At 46.9% G+C, this 20,180-nt stretch overlaps 1 protein-coding gene across 1 annotated transcript; it reads left to right on the forward strand.

Moving 5' to 3' along the window:
• Window positions 1–1,136: 1,136 nt before the first annotated feature.
• UBXN6 (UBX domain protein 6) lies at window positions 1,137–19,920 on the forward strand. Its single transcript, XM_033136549.1, has 11 exons — window positions 1,137–1,252; window positions 4,867–5,027; window positions 6,357–6,418; window positions 6,973–7,107; window positions 7,683–7,780; window positions 10,958–11,033; window positions 13,287–13,371; window positions 14,266–14,479; window positions 16,479–16,609; window positions 18,649–18,794; window positions 19,771–19,920. Exons 1-11 carry the CDS (start codon window positions 1,170–1,172, stop codon window positions 19,897–19,899), a joined length of 1,320 nt encoding a protein of 439 aa, XP_032992440.1. The 5' UTR covers window positions 1,137–1,169; the 3' UTR covers window positions 19,900–19,920.
• The last annotated feature ends 260 nt before the right edge of the window (window positions 19,921–20,180 follow it).

Below are 20,180 nucleotides of genomic sequence, written 5' to 3' on the forward strand. Positions count from 1 at the left end.
GTAGATATGTATGCCTGGGAGGGGTTCAAGGAGGGATGACATGACAGTCTTCAAATAAAGACGAAGCCTACTGGCTGCTGTTTTGCTCTGGCATTCCTGGCTGGTGTCCTTGTTTTTTGTCCAAGGGAGCCCTCAGCTTTCTCCTTTAACACCCATAAGGTAAAAGGAGCAGTTAATGTTTACAACATTCTATACGTTAAGTCTGCAGGCTGCGCATATTCTGTCAACTTAAGTTGCCACTCTTCTTTGGTTGGAACCTTGCTCGTTTTCCATTTTTGGGCTAACAAGGAAATCTTTTCTGGAATGGTATTGAAATATAGAATATAGATGAGGCAGAACAGAAATTTAGTCCTGGGTTGAACGAAGGAACAAATATTGAGGCAGGTCCCGGGGTCCTGCAAATAGGCTACACAAAGCGTTCAGTTGCCAGGGATTCTTTCAGGAAAAACCCTGGCCTTTAAATGTGCTTCATGCATAGAGGTTGCATAGCTCCGTTGGTTAGAGCGCCGTGCTGATGACCCTAAGGTTGCGGGTTCGATCCCCGCATGGGATGGCTGAATCATAGCTGTCAAGTTTTCCCTTTTTCTTGCGAGGAATCCTATTCGGAATAAGGGAATTTCCTTTTTTTAAAAAGGGAAAAGTTGACAGCTATGGGCTGAATATTCGTGCATTGCAGCGGGTTGGACTAGATGACCCTCAGGGTCCCGTTCCAACTCCACGACCCTATGACTTTATGGCCTCATTTACGGACTTGGTCAAGTTTGACCATGGAGAAGGAAGGTCACTCGCCTAGAGCGGCCTTCCTAAGCCGGGCGGGGGAACCATAGACGTCTAACCAATCAAACGCCCAGGGGTTCGGGCTCGACGCCAATCGGCACTCTAACAGGGGCCTCGCTCAACTTCCGCCCTCAACAGCGGCAACCTCCCGTTTGAGTCAAGAGAGGGGCGGAAGTGGCGGTGCACGTGACCGGAAAGCGCGTCCCCTTCTTCCCTCCCGCAACCGACTTCCGCTTCCTGTTTACGGCGGAGCGTCGAAGGAAACGAAAGTCGAGGGGTGGGGGGCGGGTGCTGCTGATATGTTTGGGGGACCGTGAGGAGGGGGGAGGAGGAGGAGGAAAAGTGGGGCGAGGGGGCGGGGAGGGGCTGCTTTTGACCCCGAAGCCGCCGCCATGAAGAAGTTTTTCCAGGATATCAAAGCGGAGCTGCAGTTCAAGGGAGCCGGGCCGGGCCAGAAGCTCAGCGAGTCGCCTAGGTAACCAGCCGCCCCCCTCCTACCCCTCCTCCGCGATTGGTGGGCGGGGTCCCCGTGGGGGAGGGGGAGAAGAGAATGAGGAGGGAGGGAAGGGGGCAGGGGTTCACCAAAGGTCATCTAGTCCAGCCCCCCCTGCAAGGCAGGGGTCTCAAGTAGACAGAGGGTCATACAACAACCTCTGCCTAAAAACCTCCAGGGAAGGAGCATACCCTGCTCCTTCAACTGTTCCAATGGGGGAGGGGAGGGGAGAATGAGGGGAGGTGACAGGGGGACCCCCAAGGGTCATCTAGTCCAGCCCCCCCCCGCAAGGCAGGGGTCTCAACTAGACAGAGGGCCATACAACAACCTCTGCCTAAAAACCTCCAGGGAAGGAGCATACCCTGCTCCTTCAACTGTTCCAATGGGGGAGGGGAGGGGAGAATGAGGGGAGGTGACAGGGGGGACCCCAAGGGTCATCTAGTCCAGCCCCCCGCAAGGCAGGAGTCTCAACTAGACAGAAGGCCATCTAGCCTCTGCTTAAAAACCTCCAGGGAAGGAGAGTCCACACCACCTTCAATCCCAGTCGTTACAGCTCTTAACTGTCTTCCTAATGTCCACTCAGAAAACTTGAAGCCGTGGGTTCGAGTCCTACCCTCCAGAGCAGGAGTATACAAGCTTGCTCCCTGTTCCCTGTGACAGCCCTTCAGATATTCGAAGATGGCTATCCTATCTCCTCTCAAGTCTCCTCTCTTCCAAGCTGAACATACCCAGCTCCTTCAAACGCTCCTCATAAGGCTTAGCTTCCAGACCCTTGATCACCATCCGCTGCTCACCTTCCAGCTTGTCAACATCCTTCTTAAATTGTGGTGCCCAGAATTGGACACAGTATTCCAGGTGTGGTGTGACCAAGGCAGAATACAGTGGTTTCTATTACTTCTTGATCTGGACACTGTACTTTGGTTGATGCAGCCCAGAACAGCACTAGCCTTTTTTGCTGCTGCATCACACAGTTGACTCATGTTCAGCTTGTGGTCCACCAAGACCCCTGGATCCTTTTCACATGTACCGCTAGCAAGCCAGGTATCCCCCATCCTATATTTGTGCATTTGGTTCTTCCTGCCTAAGTGCAGAACCTTTACATTTGTCCGTATCGAAATTCTTTTTGTTAGCTTGCGCCCAGTTCTCCAATCCAGTAAGGTCTTTCTGAATCCCGGTTCTGTTTCCTGTGGCATTCGCTAGCCCTCCCAGTTTGGTGTCACCTGCAGATTTGACGAACGTCCCCTCAATTCCTTCATCCAAGTCGCTTATGAAGACGTTGTGGTGGTCCTCTGGCTGCAAGTGGGTGCTCCCCAGCCCCTTTGTGATGGTGCTGTGACACTGTGGGGACAGTGGTGGCTGGACAGAGTCCATACTGCCTTGGCTTCTCTGCTGAGGTTGGGTTTGCCAGGATGAGCAGAACACCCCACCCCAGAGTGGTGTATGTACCCCCTTCACTATATCAGTCTCTTTTTTCTCCTGGGAGCTTTTCTCTGTTTTGCGTGGAATTCCCTGCGCTATATGAATAGGTGTGTAAAGTCATCTTCCTGGTCGTTTACCTGTAATTGGGCAGGTAGCCAGCCTTGCCCTGAGAGTTGTGAATGACTGTAAGCTCCAATCCCAGCTCAGCCTGGGATGTACTCAGCCTGGGATGTACTCAGCTTTTAAACATCAAGAAACAGATCAGCTCAATCTTGAAAGGCACTGGAGTTTAAACAGACTGGCCATATATATATATCATAAATATTGATGCTTTTTAGTTTTATACATTTCAGTAATTTTACAGTCGTTTTAACATTTCAAAACTTGGCTTCCTTCCCCCTCTTTCTGCGGTTCCTTCAATTTATTTTTAATATCTTCTGCAAATCCAAATTAACTTAATTCATTCATTTATTCACCTGCTTTAAATATATACTTTTTAACAAAACTGCAGGTTATTAAAATAACCCTGCCAATGTTCTTATCTGTTTACAGTTTGCTTGGAAACATTCAATAGTCTGTGTACCTTTTAGTTCTCTTGGTTGGCGCAAAATTCCCGCTGTTTTATGAAATTCCTTCTGCAGGGGTGAGGAATCTGTGGCTCGTCAGATGTTGTCAGGACTACATTTCCCATCATCCCTGACTGGGGCTAGTGGGACTTGGAGCCCAACAACAGCTGAAAGACCTCGAGTTCCCCAGTCCTGCCTTACCGCTTAAAAACCAAGCTAGCATTCTCTTGCACTTGCTCCTTCCTTATGGGAGCTCTTCTGTAGCTTTCTTGACTCAGCTCTTTTGCCACACTGGCACCTTCTATCTCTTTTTAAAACGTTTTTATTTATACTTTTCAAGTTGATAATTTCATTAGTTTTACAACCAATTTAACATTTCGAAGCTTGACTTCCTTCCCCCTCTTTCTGCGGCTCCTTAAATTTATTTTTTACTATCTTCTGCATGTCCGAATTCATTTAATTTGCTCATTTAATTATCTACTTTAAATATATACTCTTACGAAACTGCAGGTTATTACAGTAACCCTGCCAATGTTTTTATCTGTTTGCAATTTATCTGTAAATATTCAATAAACCATTTCCATTCTTGATTTCTTATTCTTCCGGTAAGTTTCACCATTTCTGCCTATTCCACAAGTTTTTGTATGCATTCTTCCTTTGCTAGGACATCTGCTTCTTTCCACTTTTGGGCAAGTAGCATTCATAAATAAATTTCTATGCAATCTAGGTAGTTCTGTCCATACAATTCCCAAAATAATTTTGGGCACACAGGCATCTTCTCAAACAGGTTTGCTTGTTTGCTCACACCCTCACCTTCACTTGGAGGTAGAGGTGACTGGTGGCAGATACTGCTCCTGTTCCTTCTCGGTGTTCATGGCAAGGAGCAGAAGGAACAGGCCCAGGGCTGCGGGCTGGGGATTGGCAGTGTTGCCCAGTGATGCCAGCCCTGCTTCTAGCTGCTGGGGGATGCTGTTAGGATTTTTATATATCCTGTGCTGCTTCAGCAGGACTGTTGTGGTTAGTGTAAATCACACGAGTGTCTGAGAGAGTGTGGGAACGGAAGTCTGTCTTATCTCTTCCACCTGTGTTGTTATTGTATGGTTTATTTTCACTTCTGCCGTGTTGCAGTTTGTAGTCTTGTTCGGAGAACACAGACGTGATTATGGAGTCTCTGTATATTTGTTGTTGTTGTTCAGTCGTTCAGTCGTGTCCGACTCTTCGTGACCCCATGGACCAGAGCACGCCAGGCACGCCTATCCTTCAGTCTCTGTATATAGACTGTAAATAAAGTAGTTTAGAGCTGCAGATGAGTCCTTCTTCTTGCTGCATGAGGCTAGAAGACCTGTGTGCTCTTTTAATACGGGTTGCAGATTACTGGCGCTCTGGACTGAAGGGACATGCCAGCCAGAGGGGGCCACCAGGAGGACGTTCCGGTGTCTTGGGTCTCCCCAGAGCCTTTTTCCAACAGCTGCCACCTGTAAGGGGTTCGCCGCTTGTGATCTTCATGGTGACAATTCTGCTTGGCAGGCTCCCTGGAACTTGTGTCCTCTGCTGCGCCTTCAAACCACTTGCGCTTCTCTGCCCTCAGGCGTCTCCGTTTCTCCCCTACAGAGAAAGAGCTCCCAAGGAGAAACCCAAAGCTGACCCTCCTTCCAAGTGTCGCCAAGGGCCGACAAATGAAGCTCAGATGGCGGCGGCGGCAGCCCTGGCCCGGCTGGAACAGAAGCCCAAACCCCGTCCCCCCACATCTCAAGACGCCATCCGGAATCAGGGTAAAAGGACGAGGGGCAGGAGTTGCTGGCCTGCGTGTCTTAATGAAAGCTCTCTCTTTTTTTGGTTAGTTGTTCATTTATATCAGGGCTCAGCAACCTTTTCCAGCCGTGGGCCGGTCCACCGTGCCTCAGACAATGTGGTGGCCCGGACTATATTTTGGGAAAATAATAATAAACGAATTCTTGTGACATCTGGTGGGAGGGCGTTCCACAGGCAGAGCCGTCTCGTCATAGGGGCTGGGTGGCGCGGCGCGCCAGGGCGCCGGGCCCCCCAGGGGCGCCCCCGCGAGCCCCCTCCCCAACCTGCCCCCGCCCCCAAGGGTGGGCGGGTGAGCTGCAAGCCGGCCGCCCTCCGGAGCCCCAGCTGGAGCGCTGGGAAGGGCGCGCAAAGCCCCACGCCGCTCCAGCGCCACGCCCCTCATCCCCTGCTCGCCCACCCCCCTTCCCGAGGGGCGGCCAGCGCGGGAGGGAGGTGGGCGGAGAGGCGGCACGGCGGGGGTGCCGAGGGATCGCCGTGCCACGGCGGCCGATCCCTTTAAGACGGCCCTGTCCACAGGGCGGGTGCCGCTACCGAGAAGGCCCTCTGCCTGGTTGCCTGTAACTTGGCTTCTCGCAGCAAGGGAACCGCCAGAAGGCCCTCGGCGCTGGACCTCTGTGTCCGGGCAGAACGATGGGGGTGGAGATGCTCCTTCAGGTATACTGGACCGAGGCCGTTTAGGGCTTTCAAGGTCAGCACCAACACTTTGAATTGTGCTCGGAAACGTACTGGGAGCCAATGTAGGTCTTTGAAGACCGGTGTTATGTGGTCCCAGCGGCCACTCCTAGTCACCAGTCTAGCGGCTGCATTCTGGGTTAGTTGTAACTTCCGAGTCACCTTCAAAGCTAGTTCCACGGAGAGCACATGGCAGTAGTCCAAGCGGGAGATAACCAGAGCATGGACCACTCTGGTGAGGCAGTCTGCGGGCAGGTAGGGTCTCAGCCTGCATACCAGATGGAGCTGGTAGACAGCCACCCTGGACACAGAATTGACCTGCGCCTCCATGGACAGCTGTGAGTCCAAAACGACTCCCAGGCTGCGCACCTGGTCCTTCAGGGGCACAGTTGCCCCATTCAGGACCGGGGAGTCCTCCTGTCCCCCCAAAACGGTACTCCTGTCTTGTCATTTTCATTGGATGTGTTTTCATTGAATGTAATTGTGCACAATGAGAGAGAGGGAGGAGGTGGTGTAAATTTGGACAGGAAACTTTGATAGCACACAAGCCATCGGTATAGATCCTCTCCTCAAATTTCACTTTTGAATGCATATCTTTGTTTTAATTGTTCTTCTAGTGAAAAAGGAGCTTATGGCTGAAGCAGCAGCAAGCGATAAAGGAGCCTCTGTGGATCAGAAGGTAGGAACCAGTTGCGTTTGAAATAACGGGGAAAGGTGGCCCACCTTTGTCGCCTCGCCATTTATTAGTAGGTTTTTGACCTGCTCTTTCAGTATTTCTTCAAAAGGTTGTGTTTACCTTTATTTAACGTATTCCTCTGTGTGTAAGATGCCCCCATGTGTAAGATGCCCCCTATTTGGGGGGACTTCAAATTAAGAAAACGCCCCCCCCAACACTACCTGTATATAAGAGGAACCCCAATTTTAAACTTAATTTTTTCGTTTAAAAAAACCCTGTCTTATGCACAGAAAAATGCGGTATTTATTGTTTTGAATTTGTATGCCGCTTTTCTGTGTAAATCTGCTCCAAGCAGCTCACAAATGCAAAATCAAGGCATCACTATTGCAATAACAATCAGGTGCACAGCAGGTAAATTATTTCAAAACCTAACAATCTGATCCAATACCTTCAGATGGATATGCAGCAGCTAAAATAACCGCAAAACGAAACTACAGTGGGTGTAGGCCATTTCTTTTCCTTCCTCCAATGGAGCACCTGTCTTAAACCCTCTTTAGAATTCTTTACCTGCTCTTCAAGAAGAAGATCCTTCCATGCTGTCCGTCTCAGGAGTCTACTTCACTTGCCCTTTAACTGGGGCCACCGTCCGGAAGGATAAAAGAGAGGCGCAGGTCAAAAAGGCCATCCTTGAGGTAAGGTTATTTTGGGGGAGTGTGGGAGTGAGGGAGTGAGGGAGAGTCTCAACAGAGAGTGCATCCCCCCCCTCCCGGCTTTATTGATCTGTTAACAAGGGGCGGGGGGGAGAGAAATGCAAACATAACAAGTTTTGTCCGGGAAGACAAAAGTACCAAAATGCAGCACGGCTGAAAAGGGATAATAAATTATCAATGCATGCAAAGGTGTGGTGTAGTGGTTAAGAGCGATAGACTCGTAATCCAGTGAATCGGGTTCGTGTCTCTGCTCCTCCACATGCAGCTGCTGGGTGACCTTGGGCTAGTCACACTTCTCTGAAGTCTCTCAGCCCCACTCACTTCACAGAGGGTTTGTTGTGGGGGAGGAAGGGAAAGGAGAATGTGAGCCGCTTGGAGACTCCTTCGGGTAGTGATAAAGTGGGATATCAAATCCAAAATCATCATCATCTTCTTCCTCCTTCCTTTCTTCCTTTCTTCTTCTTCTTCTTCTTATTAATTTTATTAAATTTAATGCAGATGCCAAAAGAAAAATTACAAATAAGTACAAAGGCATTTCTGTTTCTTCATCTCCCCAGCATGCCGCCCAAGACCCTGTGGCTGCTGCCATCATGGAAATCCACACTTGCAACAGGGACCGGGAAAAGGTCAAACTCGGAGTGGAGACCATTGCAAAGTAAGTGGATCCTGGTGGCTGTCAGTGTCCCCCCCTTCTTTTTTGTAATAAGTTTTATTAAGTTTTACAATTTAATATTCAACACGTTTAACATACTGTAGCGGACCTTCTGTTCCCCAACCCTCCCTGAGACCACTCGACACACCAGCCAGTGTCTCCCGGGTTGCCGGGAACAGGGGTCCAAGGGGCTTGCTTCCCAAACCCCCCCAATAGAACAAATCACGGTAAGCTGCCACCACCCTTTTTAGACTCCAAGAATTGCCAGCCCTGGGGTATAGGGAAAGGGGAACCCTATCCTTTCCAGGCTGCACAATTAATTTAGATAGACACAGGCAATAATCTTATTCAGTAGAGTGCCCAAGCAGCCGGGTACCAGTTCAGCCCCCGACAGTGTTAAGGGAAACAAAACACAGACAAAACGTCCTTTTAAGAATTTATTAAAAGAACTTCAAACTAAAACAAGGTTATACATTTTCTCAAACATCGGGTTACGATGCAAGAAAATAAAGAAGGTACTTAATATTTCTAGCTAGGTAACATACTCACAACTTAATAAATCTGATCAAAAGTTTTTCCTATATGCGACCACAGGGGTGAGACTCTTGCTAGCGCAGGTCTGGAAACCAAAAACAGTACCAACTGTGCAGCAATGGCAACAGAAAATCACAGAATATATGGAGATCGCAAAAATTACAATGAGAGTCAGACAGCAGGGGGAAGTAACATTTAGAAAAGAGTGGGGGAAATTTATGGAATATTTGGAAAAGGTGTGTAAGACGTAAAGGATGATATATAACACTTGGCGTGTAGCTATCTTATATAAGAAAATATTTAGAATTAAGGAAAGACATTCAATTTGGAAATGAGAGTGTTATAATTTGAAATCTGAAAAAGGAAATAATATAATTGGGGTAAAAATATTTGACGTGCAAAATATAGACATATGATTTAGAGAAGACATAAGAAGAAAGAAGGGAAGGGAATGAAAATCCTAAATGTAAAAGTTAAGTGTGGTATAAATTTGTGGTAATACGAGTTTTTGTATTATTTGTTTTTACAAGTTTTTTGTTATAAATTTTTGTAAAATTTAAAGGAAAAACCAATAAAAATTATTTATAAAAAAAAAAACCCTACTCACAACTTAGAACTTGAAAGTAACCTACCGTAAGTCCTTCTATACTGGCAAGGATGCAGATCTCAAAGCAGGAGGCTTAGGAGCCATGATGGCTAATAGCAGGGTCGCTAAGAGCAAATTTTGCATCTCAATAGAGGGTCAATTATACCCATTCACCCACGCAGGGTTCCGATAATGGGCCTGTTAGCATAAACCTTTAATTAGTGGATTGGCCAATAGAAAGCAGATCCCCATTTGTCTTTTGATGTCAAGAGACTTGTTTAACTTTTATCCTCCCTACTTCTTCTCAGGATCAGTCTGATAACTTCAACTGACCTCAGCTGGACCAAGCCCATGAGTTAGGTGTCACTTTTCACTCCCATGGCAGAAACCATAAAACACTAAATCGCCTCCCCAATTAAAGAGAACACTTCACATTCCAGAAAGGGGTTACACCCAGTTCTTTCCCAGCATACAATTCCCAGAATACGCTGTGGTCTGAACCAAAGATTGCAAACATGGTTTTGCTACTTCTCTACACATACATAAAAAAAAATAGAATAAAAACTCCCCACTGCCCACCCTGTGACTCCCCTCAACTTCCCCTTCTGGTTCTTTAACAATTTGCTACTTCTGCTTGAATTTTCTCTTATTTTTCATCTTTTAGTTGAATGCTCTTACATTCTTAACATTTTTATACCAAATTTTCCTTCCGGTTACTTCTTACATTTAATTAATTTGCATCTTACCGTTTCTTAACCTTTACTCTGGTTTCCTTAACTGTAAGTGTGTTGCTCAAACCCTGCTAGTGAGTCCATTTCTTTACAACATTTCTGTAAATACAACAGGAACGGTTCCCAGTCTTTTTTAAAAGTCTCTGTTCACTTTGTCTCTTGAGTCTTCCCGTGAGTTTCGCCATTTCTGCATATTCCATAAGTTTAACCTGCCGTTCTTCTTTCGTTGGTATCTTGTCTTCTTTCCTTTTTGGGGGCTAGTAAAATCCTAGCCCTCCAGATGTTTGGGACTACAGTTCCCATCACCTCTAGCTAACAGGACAAGTGGTCAGGGACGTTGGGAATTGTAGTCCCAAACCTCTGGAGGGCCGGAGTTTGCCTATGCCTGTCCTAGCCACTGTTGTAGCATACATGAATAGCTTCTCCTGCTCTTTTGGCAATTCCTGCCCTATAATACCTAACAAGGAAGCTTCGGCCGCCAGAATGGTGATAGCAGCTAAATGGAAAACACAACAGGTCCCAACAAAGGATGAGTGGATAGGCAAGTTAAACGAGTATTTGTTAATGGCAAAACCGACAGCAGCAATAAGAAACCAAACAAATCAAAATTTGAAGGAACAACGGAAATGTTATGAGGAGTATATGGAGAAACATTGCTCAAAGAAAGAAGTGCTAATATGCTTGGAGTAAGAGGTATGAAGGAATGGTAGAATAATAAATTAATATAAAGAATTAAAGATGATTATAGAAATATATAGAAATTAAGATTGTACAAATAGTGAACAAATACCCAGTAGCTTACAATGGAAGTCGAAAGAGTGACGGAGGGAAGTCAGAGGGGTGTTTGGTGTGAGGATGGAAAAATGGGAAATGGGTGATAAAAATGATATTGTATGTTAATGTGAGAATGTATTGGTTGTATTGTGTTTTAATCAATAAAGTTTTTGCAATTAAAAAAAGAAAGCTTTTTTAACAGAAAAAACCCCCTTCTGACAAGTCCCTCTAAAAAAACACCAAACTATGAAAGTGGTATAAAAAGTCCCTATGGAATTTAGCCTTACTGTTTTGAACGGATGGCTAAAAAGTATGAATATATATCTCTTAATTAGTCGTTATAAGAAAGATATTTTGTTAAGAATGAGTATGGAATATATGGATGTATTTCTGTAAGCGTTTTGTACATGTATTGTGTTTTGTATATGTAGTGTACGTGTTTGTATTTTCGTAATTTTTTTTAAAAAAGTCCCTATTGAACTTGGTGCCACTTCCTTTTGAGAGGAAACTTGAGCGAACTGGTGCCCAGAATGACAACTTGTCTTCCTTCCCAAGGTACCTTGACAACATCCACCTCCACCCAGATGAGGAGAAGTACCGGAAGATCAAACTGCAGAACAAAGTGTTCCAGGTGGGTGCGTTTCAGAGGAGGGTCCCTGGGTGCTGTTGGGGGTACAACTCCTCTCGTCCCAGGCAGCTGTCCCTGCTAGCAGCTGGGCCTTCTGGGAATTGAGGGCCCAGTAATGTCCACAGAGAGCCAGTTTGGTGTAGTGGTTAAGAGCGGTAGACTTGTAATCTGGTGAACTGCGTTTGCGTCCCCGCTCCTCCACATGCAGCTGCTGGGTGACCTTGGGCTACTCACGAAAGTACCAAAATGCAGCACGGCTGAAAAGGGATAATAAATTATCAATGCACGCAAAGGTGTGGTGTAGTGGTTAAGAGCGGTAGACTCATAATCCGGTGAACCGGGTTCGCTCCCCCGCTCCTCCACATGTAGCTGCTGGTTGACCTTGGGCTAGTCACACTTCTCTGAAGTCTCTCAGCCCCACTCACCTCACAGAGTGTTTGTTGTGGGGGAGGAAGGGAAAAGGAGAATGTGAGCTGCTTTGAGACTCCTTTGGGTAGTGAAAAGCGGGATATCAAATCCAAACTCTTCTTTTTCACGTTCTCAAACCCTGCTCTCGCTAGAGGCTGCTGCCAGCCTGGTAGAAACCATCTCACAGAAAAATGAGGACTAGAAAAGTGAAGGTGCGACCCCACCAAAGTCAATAATAATAATAATAATTAATAATAATAATAAATCTTTATTACGGTCATAGACCAGCAAAAGAGAAAATAAAACGATAGTACATAGTATAAATAATTCTTAAATATCGTCTTTTAACGATACTATTTCAAATCACGTATTAGATTAAAAATAAGTTAAAATTTAATGGGTGATAATTCCATTTATGTATTATCCGCTATGGCTTGGTGGACGGCTTTATCGCTGTTGTTAGTTGATGTCCCGACACGTCTCAGTCTTGCCGCATGGTAACAAAATTTGGCTACAGACATAGTTTGCTCTGGATTGGTGTCCTCAATTAAATATCTAGTCAGCATTTCAATTGAACGGCCTGGTAGATTTTTTAACAGGGGTTCGATTAACTCCTTCCTCAAAAATAAATAATAATAATAATAATAATAATAACAACAACAACAACAACAACAACAACAATAACAATAATAATAATAATTGATTATTTATACCCTGCCCATCTGGCTGGGTTTCCCCAGCCACTCTGGGCGGCTCCCAACAGAATATTAAAAGCACAATAAAAGTCAAACATTTAAAAACTTCCCTAAACCGGGCTGCCTTCAGATGTCTTCTACAAGTCAGGTAGTTGTTTATTTCCTTGACATCTGATGGGAGGGCGTTCCGCAGGGAGGGCGCCACCACCGAGAAGGCCCTCTGCCTGGTCAAGAATTTCTTTGCCTTTTGGGAACATTTGAGTTAAACGTCACCGGCTGAAGTCGCACAGATGCAAACGCACGAAAGTTAGGGAGCTTAAAAGCTCTTTTTGCGCAGGGTTTACACGACGTGGAAAGAGCTTTTAAACTCTCCTCCCCCTTGGGTGTCCCTGCTAGAGCTCTCTGCCTTGCTTGCAGGCGGGGTGGGCAAGACCCATTTGGCATGCCAGCTGGGGGGGGGGGGCTAAGTTTGCTTGAAGCTAAGATTGCTGTGACATCAGGTGTGGGGCAAGTGGGCATGGTTTGGGGCGAGGCCCATGCTGGGTCAGATTTGGCCCACAGCTCACAGGGTCTCCACCCCTCGCTTAAATCGCCTTATATTGTTCCACAGACTTTGGCAGGGTGCAAAGGCAAGCAATTGAAAACTGGTAGAGATGGCTAAGATAACAGCAAACATTAGAGGTCGCTCTAATCAAGAGTTAATAAAAAGAATGGGAAAGAGTAAAATAATACATGACCATATCTTATTCTGGAATTGATATTCTGTATAATATGGAGTAAATGGTACAGGGGATATGAGAGAATTGGGAAATATAGAATAAGGATAAAGGATATAAGATGTAATAAAAGGTAATACTGAACAAATAAAATCACGTACAAGTGAGGGGGAGTGAAAGGGGTGGGATGGGGGGAGGGATTAATTTCATTGTTTTTATTGTTTGATTGTGTGTTGGTATGTGTGTTTGTATATTATTGGAACCAAATAAAGATTATTTATTTAAAAAAAATAAAAAATTTAAAACTGAAACAACCAGCCCCAGGAATTCTCTAGCCGGCTGGCTAGGTTTGGCTGTTGAGAGTCATGTGTTGAGATGCCAGGAAAGGCTTTCAGGAAAAGAAATAAGCAGCACGGATTCATTTGGCTTACTCCTAGGAAAGGATCCACTGCCTGGAGGGGACACACAAGTTTTTCCAGGCTGTCGGGTTTGAAAAGGCCACCCTGAGTATCCCAGGACAAGGTAAGGCTTAGCGTAGCAGCTGAAAGGCTGAGCTGTGGACGGGAAGTCCCCGGCTCACGAACTTTTTGTTTTTAATAAAATATAAAATAAAAATTTCTTCCAGTAGCACCTTAGAGACCAAGTAAGTTTGTTCTTGGCATGAGCTTTCGTGTGCATGCACACTTCTTCAGATGCACTGAAACAGAAGTCACCAGACCCTTATATATAGGGAGGGAATGGGGAGGGGTATTACTCAGAAGGGTGGTGGGAATGGGGGATTGGCCGATAGGTGTGGAAAACCTGTTGACGACTGTTAATGACTGCAATTTGCTTGGTAACCTAACATTGTTCTATATATTCTGTGAAGCAAAGAATTCAAAACAAAATTCATTCATGCTACCCCATTCAGGACCAGGGAGTCCCCCACACCCGACTGCCCCCTGTCCCCTTAGCAATTGCCGAGTGCTAAGAGGATACACAAGTCAAAGTGTTGGTGCTGACCTTTAAAGCCCTAAATGGCCTTGGCCCAGTATCCCTGAAGGAGCATCTCCACCCCATTGATCTACCCAGACACTGAGGTCCAGCGCCGAGGGCCTTCTGGCGGTTCCCTCACTGCGGGAAACCAAGTTACAGGGCACCAGGCAGAGGGCCTTCTCGGTGGTGGCACCCGCCCTGTGGAACGCCCTCCCACCAGATGTCAAAGAGAACAACAACTACCAGACTTTCAGAAGACATCTAAAGGCAGCTCTGTTTAGGGAAGCTTTTAATGTTTGATTGATTGTTGTATTTTAATGTTTTGTTGGAAGCCGCCCAGAGTGGCCGGGGAAACCCAGCCAGATGGGCAGGGTATATATAAATAATGAAATTATTATGATTATTATACCTCTCTTTCACCTCCCCACTCCATCCCCTTAGAAGAGGCCACGGAGGACTTCTATGTCCTGAAGGAGGGGAAGCTGGGCGACCTGAAGGAGCACAAGGAGAAGCTTCTGAGCGGGGAGCCACTCCGGGCCACCCTGGATCGCCAGCTCCGCGTCTTCAAGCCGTCCCCCCAGGCCTCCCGCTTTGAGCTGCCAAGCGACTTCTTCAGCATCACTGCCGAGGAGCTCAAGCGGGAGCAGAGGCTCCGGTGAGTGGTGCCGCCTGGTCTGAAACGTTCACAGGCCACGCGTTTTTGCTGCCGCCTCCCCAGTTCGTTCTGGGGGTTGCTTTGAGAATCATTTTTATTTAAATACAGCGGACGCTCGGGTTGCGAACACGATCAGTGCAGGAGGCGCATTTCCAACCCGCAGCGTGATGCAATTCAGCGCTTCTGTGCATGTGCAAAGCGCGATCTAGCGCTTCTGCGCATGCCCAAGCGCCGAAACCCGGAAGTAACACGTTCTGTTACTTCGGCACGGTGCGCAACCTTAAATCGTGCAACCTGAAGCAGCCGTAACTCGAGGTATGACTGTAAGTGTTTAAATACATTTCACAGAACATCAGGACTTGAAGCAAGAAAGCTGTTGCTTCGCAGGGTCATTACCATATTTTCTGGCGTATTAGACGACTGGGCGTATAAGACGACCCTCAACTTTTCCAATTAAAATACAGAGTTTGAGATATACTCGACCGCAGATTCTCCACCTGGTGTATAAGACGACCCCCGACTTTTGAGAAGATTTTCCTGGATTAAAAAGTAGTCTTATACGCCAGAATAGACAGTAGTTGTTAAAAGCAGCACTCCACAATGACAGACCTATTTTAAAATTGCTCCCTTAACTTTAAGCCACAGATTGAGTCTGCTGCTGGTGTGCCTGCGAAGGGGGGCTTTGGTTTCCACATTCCCTAATACCTTTGGAGGCAGATTCCTTCAGATGTACAGTACAAAGGCGATTCAGGCCCAGACCCTGCACTCTGCCACTTAGTGTCACAGTTTGTTCTGGACAGGCAACTCTAGTTATTAGCCTCCGTTTCTATGACATGGTGGCCTGAAAGTGTTTCAGACAGTCCCCAACACATCCAGAACATTCATGTCCTCTTATCAGGAGTATCCTGTGTAGAATAAGTCAGTGTTTTTCAACCACTGTTCCGCGGCACAGTAGTGTGCCGCGAGATGTTGCCTGGTGTGCCGTGGGAAAAATTGAAAAATTCAAGAGAATTACTTTATATATAGTCAATATAGGCACAGAGTTAATTTTTTTAAACATTTTCTAATGGTGGTGTGCCTCGTGATTTTTTTCATGAAACAAGTGTGCCTTTGCCCAAAAAAGGTTGAAAAACACTGGAATAAGTTACAGGTAGGTAGCTGTGTTGGTCTGCCATATTCAAAACAAAATAAAAAAAATCCTTCCAGTAGCACCTTCCAGTGTATCTGAAGAAATGTGCATGCACACGAAAGCTCATTACACTACGCCAGTGTGGTGTAGTGGTTAAGAGCGGTGGACTTGTAATCTGGTGAACCGGGTTCGCGTCTCCTTTCCTCCACGTGCAGCTGCTGGGTGACCTTGGGCTAGTCACACTTGGGCTAGCTTTTTCTACACACACACACACAAAATCCTTCCAGTAGCACCTTAGAGACCAACTAAGTTTGTTATTGGTATGAAGAAGAAGCAGAAGAAGAAGAAGAAGAGGAGGAGTTTGGATTTGATATCCCGCTTTATCACTACCCGAAGGAGTCTCAAAGCAGCTCACATTCTCCATTCCCTTCCTCCCCCAAAACAAACACTCTGTGAGGTGAGTGGGGCTGAGAGACTTCAAAGAAGTGTGACTAGCCCAAGGTCACCCAGCAGCTGCATTTGGAGGAGCGGAGACACGAACCTGGTTCACCAGATTACAAGTCCACCGCTCTTAACCACTACACCACACTGGCATCAGCAAAGGGGTTGAAGGAATGGAGGTGCTGGATAGCGGATATACCCCGTGCTTCGCTTCCCTTGCGATGGCGAAAGGCGGCGGCGGCGAAGGAAACGGCTCTTCAACCTCTGCAAGAGAGCACCCAAAAAAGGAAAAGGCAGCCTTTGCAGGGCTGCTTTGAATGAGGTGCTCATTGTATTCTAGATCTGGAAACCACTGCGGATGTGTAGGCAAAACCAGTGGTTGGGTCGGCGTTCCAATGTGGTCCCTCCTTTTTTTTTTTGCTTCTGAAGGGCAGAAGCGGTTGAGAAGGCGTCGATGCTGAGAACGAAGGCCATGCGGGAGAAGGAGGAGCAGAGGGAGCTGAGGAAATACAACTACGCCTTGCTGCGCGTCCGCTTCCCGGACGGGTACATCTTGCAAGGTACGTCCGAAAGCTCTGGGTGTGAGCCGGAGCTCGGTCAGAGGCCACCGGCTACCCGATTCTCGGTCGTCACAGGTTGCTTCGTCCCAAGTCAGAGCCTTTGGGCTGGAAGAATGAATGCCTTAAAGAAATATGATAGCCCGATGGACATCGCAAGCAGCTTTAGAAGCTGAGATAGGAAAGCTAGGAGCTTAATGGCCCCTTAAACCTAGGTTGTGGGTGCAACAAGGGAATGTATTCTTATAACAAGAATACAAGGTTGAAAAGGAATGTTGTTGTTGTTCAGTCGTGTCCGACTCTTTGTGACCCCATGGACCAGAGCATGCCAGGCACGCCTATCCTTCACTGCCTCCCGCAGTTTGGCCAAACTCATGTTAGTAGCTTCGAGAAAACTGTCCAACCATCTCGTCCTCTGTCGTCCCCTTCTCCTTGTGCCCTCCATCTTTCCCAACATCAGGGTCTTTTCCAGGGAGTCTTCTCTTCTCATGAGGTGGCCAAAGTACTGGAGCCTCAACTTCAGCATCTGTCCTTCCAGTGAGCACTCAGGGCTGATTTCTTTGAGAATGGATAGGTTTGATCTTCTTGCAGTCCATGGGACTCTCAAGAGTCTCCTCCAACACCAGAATTCAGAAGCATCCATTCTTCGGCGATCAGCCTTCTTTATGGTCCAGCTCTCACTTCCGTACATTACTACTGGGAAAACCATAGCTTTAACTATACGGACCTTTGTTGGCAATGTGATGTCTTTGCTTTGAATGAAAGGAATGAACTGCAGCTAAATCTTACATTCGTTTTTCACACTGTCTGATCCTCATCTGCAAAAAAACAAAGCCACGCTTCCCCTGCCTGCCACCCTGATATTCTTAAAAGGGTCTCTTCTCCGGTCTTCAGAGAATGGCTGGAAGTGGGGAGGCGGAAAAAAGGTCCTCCTTTCCTTCCACTGCAGTTTTAACCTGAAATCTTAGGCGCAGTGTTGCACCCAGAGCTCAGAAACTGCTTGTGCTAATGAAACCCCCTGTCGCAAAACCGCCTAGGACAATGGGAGTTTCAAACGCTGACCCAGAAGTAACTGCAAGGCTGGTTTAGTTTTTATCAGTAGTATCTCCCAGAGTGGTGAATGGCACTATTTAGCGGGAGGAAGCTCCAATTAAAACCCTTGTTATTACATATTTGCCTGGGATTCTCCAAACCCAGGGCTGGCCCTCCCAAGTACCTCTTAGCCAAGCCCTAAGGGATACGGGTAGCGCTGTGGTCTAAACCACTGAGCCTCTTGGGCTTGCCGATCGGAAGGCTGGCGGTTTGAATCCCCGCGACGGAGTGAGCTCCTGTTGCTCTGTCCCAGCTCCTGCTAGCCTAGCAGTTCAAAAGCACACCGGCGCAAGTAGATAAATAGGTACCGCTCCGGCGGGAAGGTAAACGGCGTTTCCGTCCGCTCTGACTTCTGTCACGGTGTCCCGTTGCGCCGGAAGCGGTTTAGTCCTGCTGGCCACATGACCCGGAAAGCTGTCTGTGGACAAACGCCGGCTCCCTCGGCCTGAAAGCGAGATGAGCGCTGCAACCCCATAGTTGCCTTTGACTGGACTTAACCATCCAGGGGTCCTTCACTGTTGGGGAGAGGGGAATGAGAGACCAGATTGGCTGAACAACCATCCAGAATATATTAACGACAACAACAGGATTTCCCCCTTTGCTCTGGGGAATTTTTCTGGTTCCCTTTTTTTTTTTTTTTTTTTTTTGCAAATGTCAGCTGCGGTGGGAGCGAGGAGAATAGGGTTCTGTTCCACGGGGAGATCTGCGCCGTACGTGTGACGCACAGTCGGGGGCCCATTTAAAAGCCTGCGTCTTCCCCCAGAGAATCCTGGGAACTACAGTTTGCTAAGGGTGCTGGGAACTGTAGATTTGCAGTGGAGAAACCACGGTTCCTGGGGTCCTTTTGAGTGAAGTCACAGGCTTCAAATGCACAGCGTGGGTTTGCCCCGAAACTTTCCGAATCTGCGCAAAATACTAGAGAGAGTAAATTTTCTTCCTTTCCGGCGCAGGAACGTTCTACGCACGGGAGCCCGTCTCAACCCTGTACCAGTTTGTGCGAGAGACGCTGCAGAACAACTGGCTCCCCTTTGAGCTTCTGGCCCCCGGAGGCCACAAACTGAACGACGAGAGCATGGCGATCAATGAATGTGGCCTGGTAAGTGTGGCCACCTTGGCTTAAGTCTCCTTGCCAATGACTGTGTGTGTGTGTGTCAGGCGCAGTCCTGTCCACGTTGAAACCTGGAGCAAGCACCATTGAATACGATGGGGCTTTCATGTCCCTTAACGTCAGGATCCTTCCTTTGAACTGTGCTCCTCTAAGGAAGCTTGGGTTGGGAAAGGACAGTTGTGCACCTTGTGTGATTCAGTTGGAATTTCCATTTTGTATCTATATCTATAGATATAAGGAAAAAGAGGACATTCTGGACAATGGTTTTGGAAAGGGGAGGGGGGAGGTCCGGTGGGTGATTCCGAGATGGGGAGAAAAAATGGCAAGAAGAGGGGTAGGGTAAAAACTTTAGATGTATAATCAGGAAGGCTTATCATGGTACCCCGAAGTCAGAGTGTTAAAAAATTTGATCTGGAACAGAGAAGAGATACTTGGACTGTTTTTAAAGAAGAATTTAATATTATATAAGGTTTGAATTAGAAATATCAGCAGCAGTTTCAGTGGAATAAGAGATAGATAGGGTTACAAGAAGTTAAGATTTGGATTAAGAAGATGTATTTTGATACTTTGATGTTAAAAGGTTTAAATTTTAGAGATGAAGATTATGAATTTAGGTGAATGAATTGTTGAAATAGATAGAAGTTACTAAAGTAAATTAGAATTGGAAGCAGAGGAGAGAATGGGGGAAGTCCCCCTAATTAGATTCGAAATAAGATTTTAATTAAATGTATGGAGTGTTGGTGTTCCGGTGTAGGTATGTATTTTCCTTTATTTCTGTTTTGTTTTGTTTTTTTTGTTGTATCTGTTGTTGTTGTATTTGTATTTGTTTTGATGTGGAAAACCAATAAATTCTTGTTAAAAAAAAAGGGGGGGAATTTCCATTTTGGCCTAGGTGATTTTTGGAAGAACTTGAACAACACCCCTAGTCCTAATAACGCCAAGCGCCCTTTGTTTCTTCCCCAAGGTGCCGTCTGCCCTCCTGACGTTCGTATGGGATGCTGAGGTCATGGCGGATATCAAGGCTTCCGGCGGGGAGCGCATCGGGAGCGTGCTGAAGCCGGACCTCCTGCTCTCCGTGCAGACCCTGTCCTGAAAATAAAAGCAAACCAGGATTCGATCCAGCCCCGTCCCTCGTGGTCCCCTTCTCCCGTGTTTCTTACGGATGCTGCTTCGGACACTCCAGTAACCAACCCCCTGTCTTGTGAACACTAAACGGTGGTGGTGGGGAATGGGGGGCGGGGAGGCTGCTGTTTTTCCTAGTGCGTGTTAGGGCCCTGGAATCAGAGTACCCGTGGCCAGAGGAGTCGCCTGGCCGGGCAGTAGCGCATCGAGGACTTTGAACTGGTTCAAAACGAGTTGGATCAAGAGAGATAT

The sequence above is a fragment of the Lacerta agilis genome, chromosome 18 (genome assembly GCF_009819535.1).
Source record: "Lacerta agilis isolate rLacAgi1 chromosome 18, rLacAgi1.pri, whole genome shotgun sequence".
NCBI classification, from domain to species: domain Eukaryota; kingdom Metazoa; phylum Chordata; class Lepidosauria; order Squamata; family Lacertidae; genus Lacerta; species Lacerta agilis.

Excerpts from the sequence above, each read along its gene's own strand:
- UBXN6 (XM_033136549.1), top strand. The coding sequence starts at position 1,170 with ATGAAGAAGTTTTTCCAGGATATCAAAGCGGAGCTGCAGTTCAAGGGA. Across the intron at positions 6,419-6,972 it reads GAGCCTCTGTGGATCAGAAG|AATTCTTTACCTGCTCTTCA; the intron begins GTAGGAACCAGT and ends AACCCTCTTTAG. Across the intron at positions 13,372-14,265 it reads CCTGAGTATCCCAGGACAAG|AAGAGGCCACGGAGGACTTC; the intron begins GTAAGGCTTAGC and ends CCATCCCCTTAG.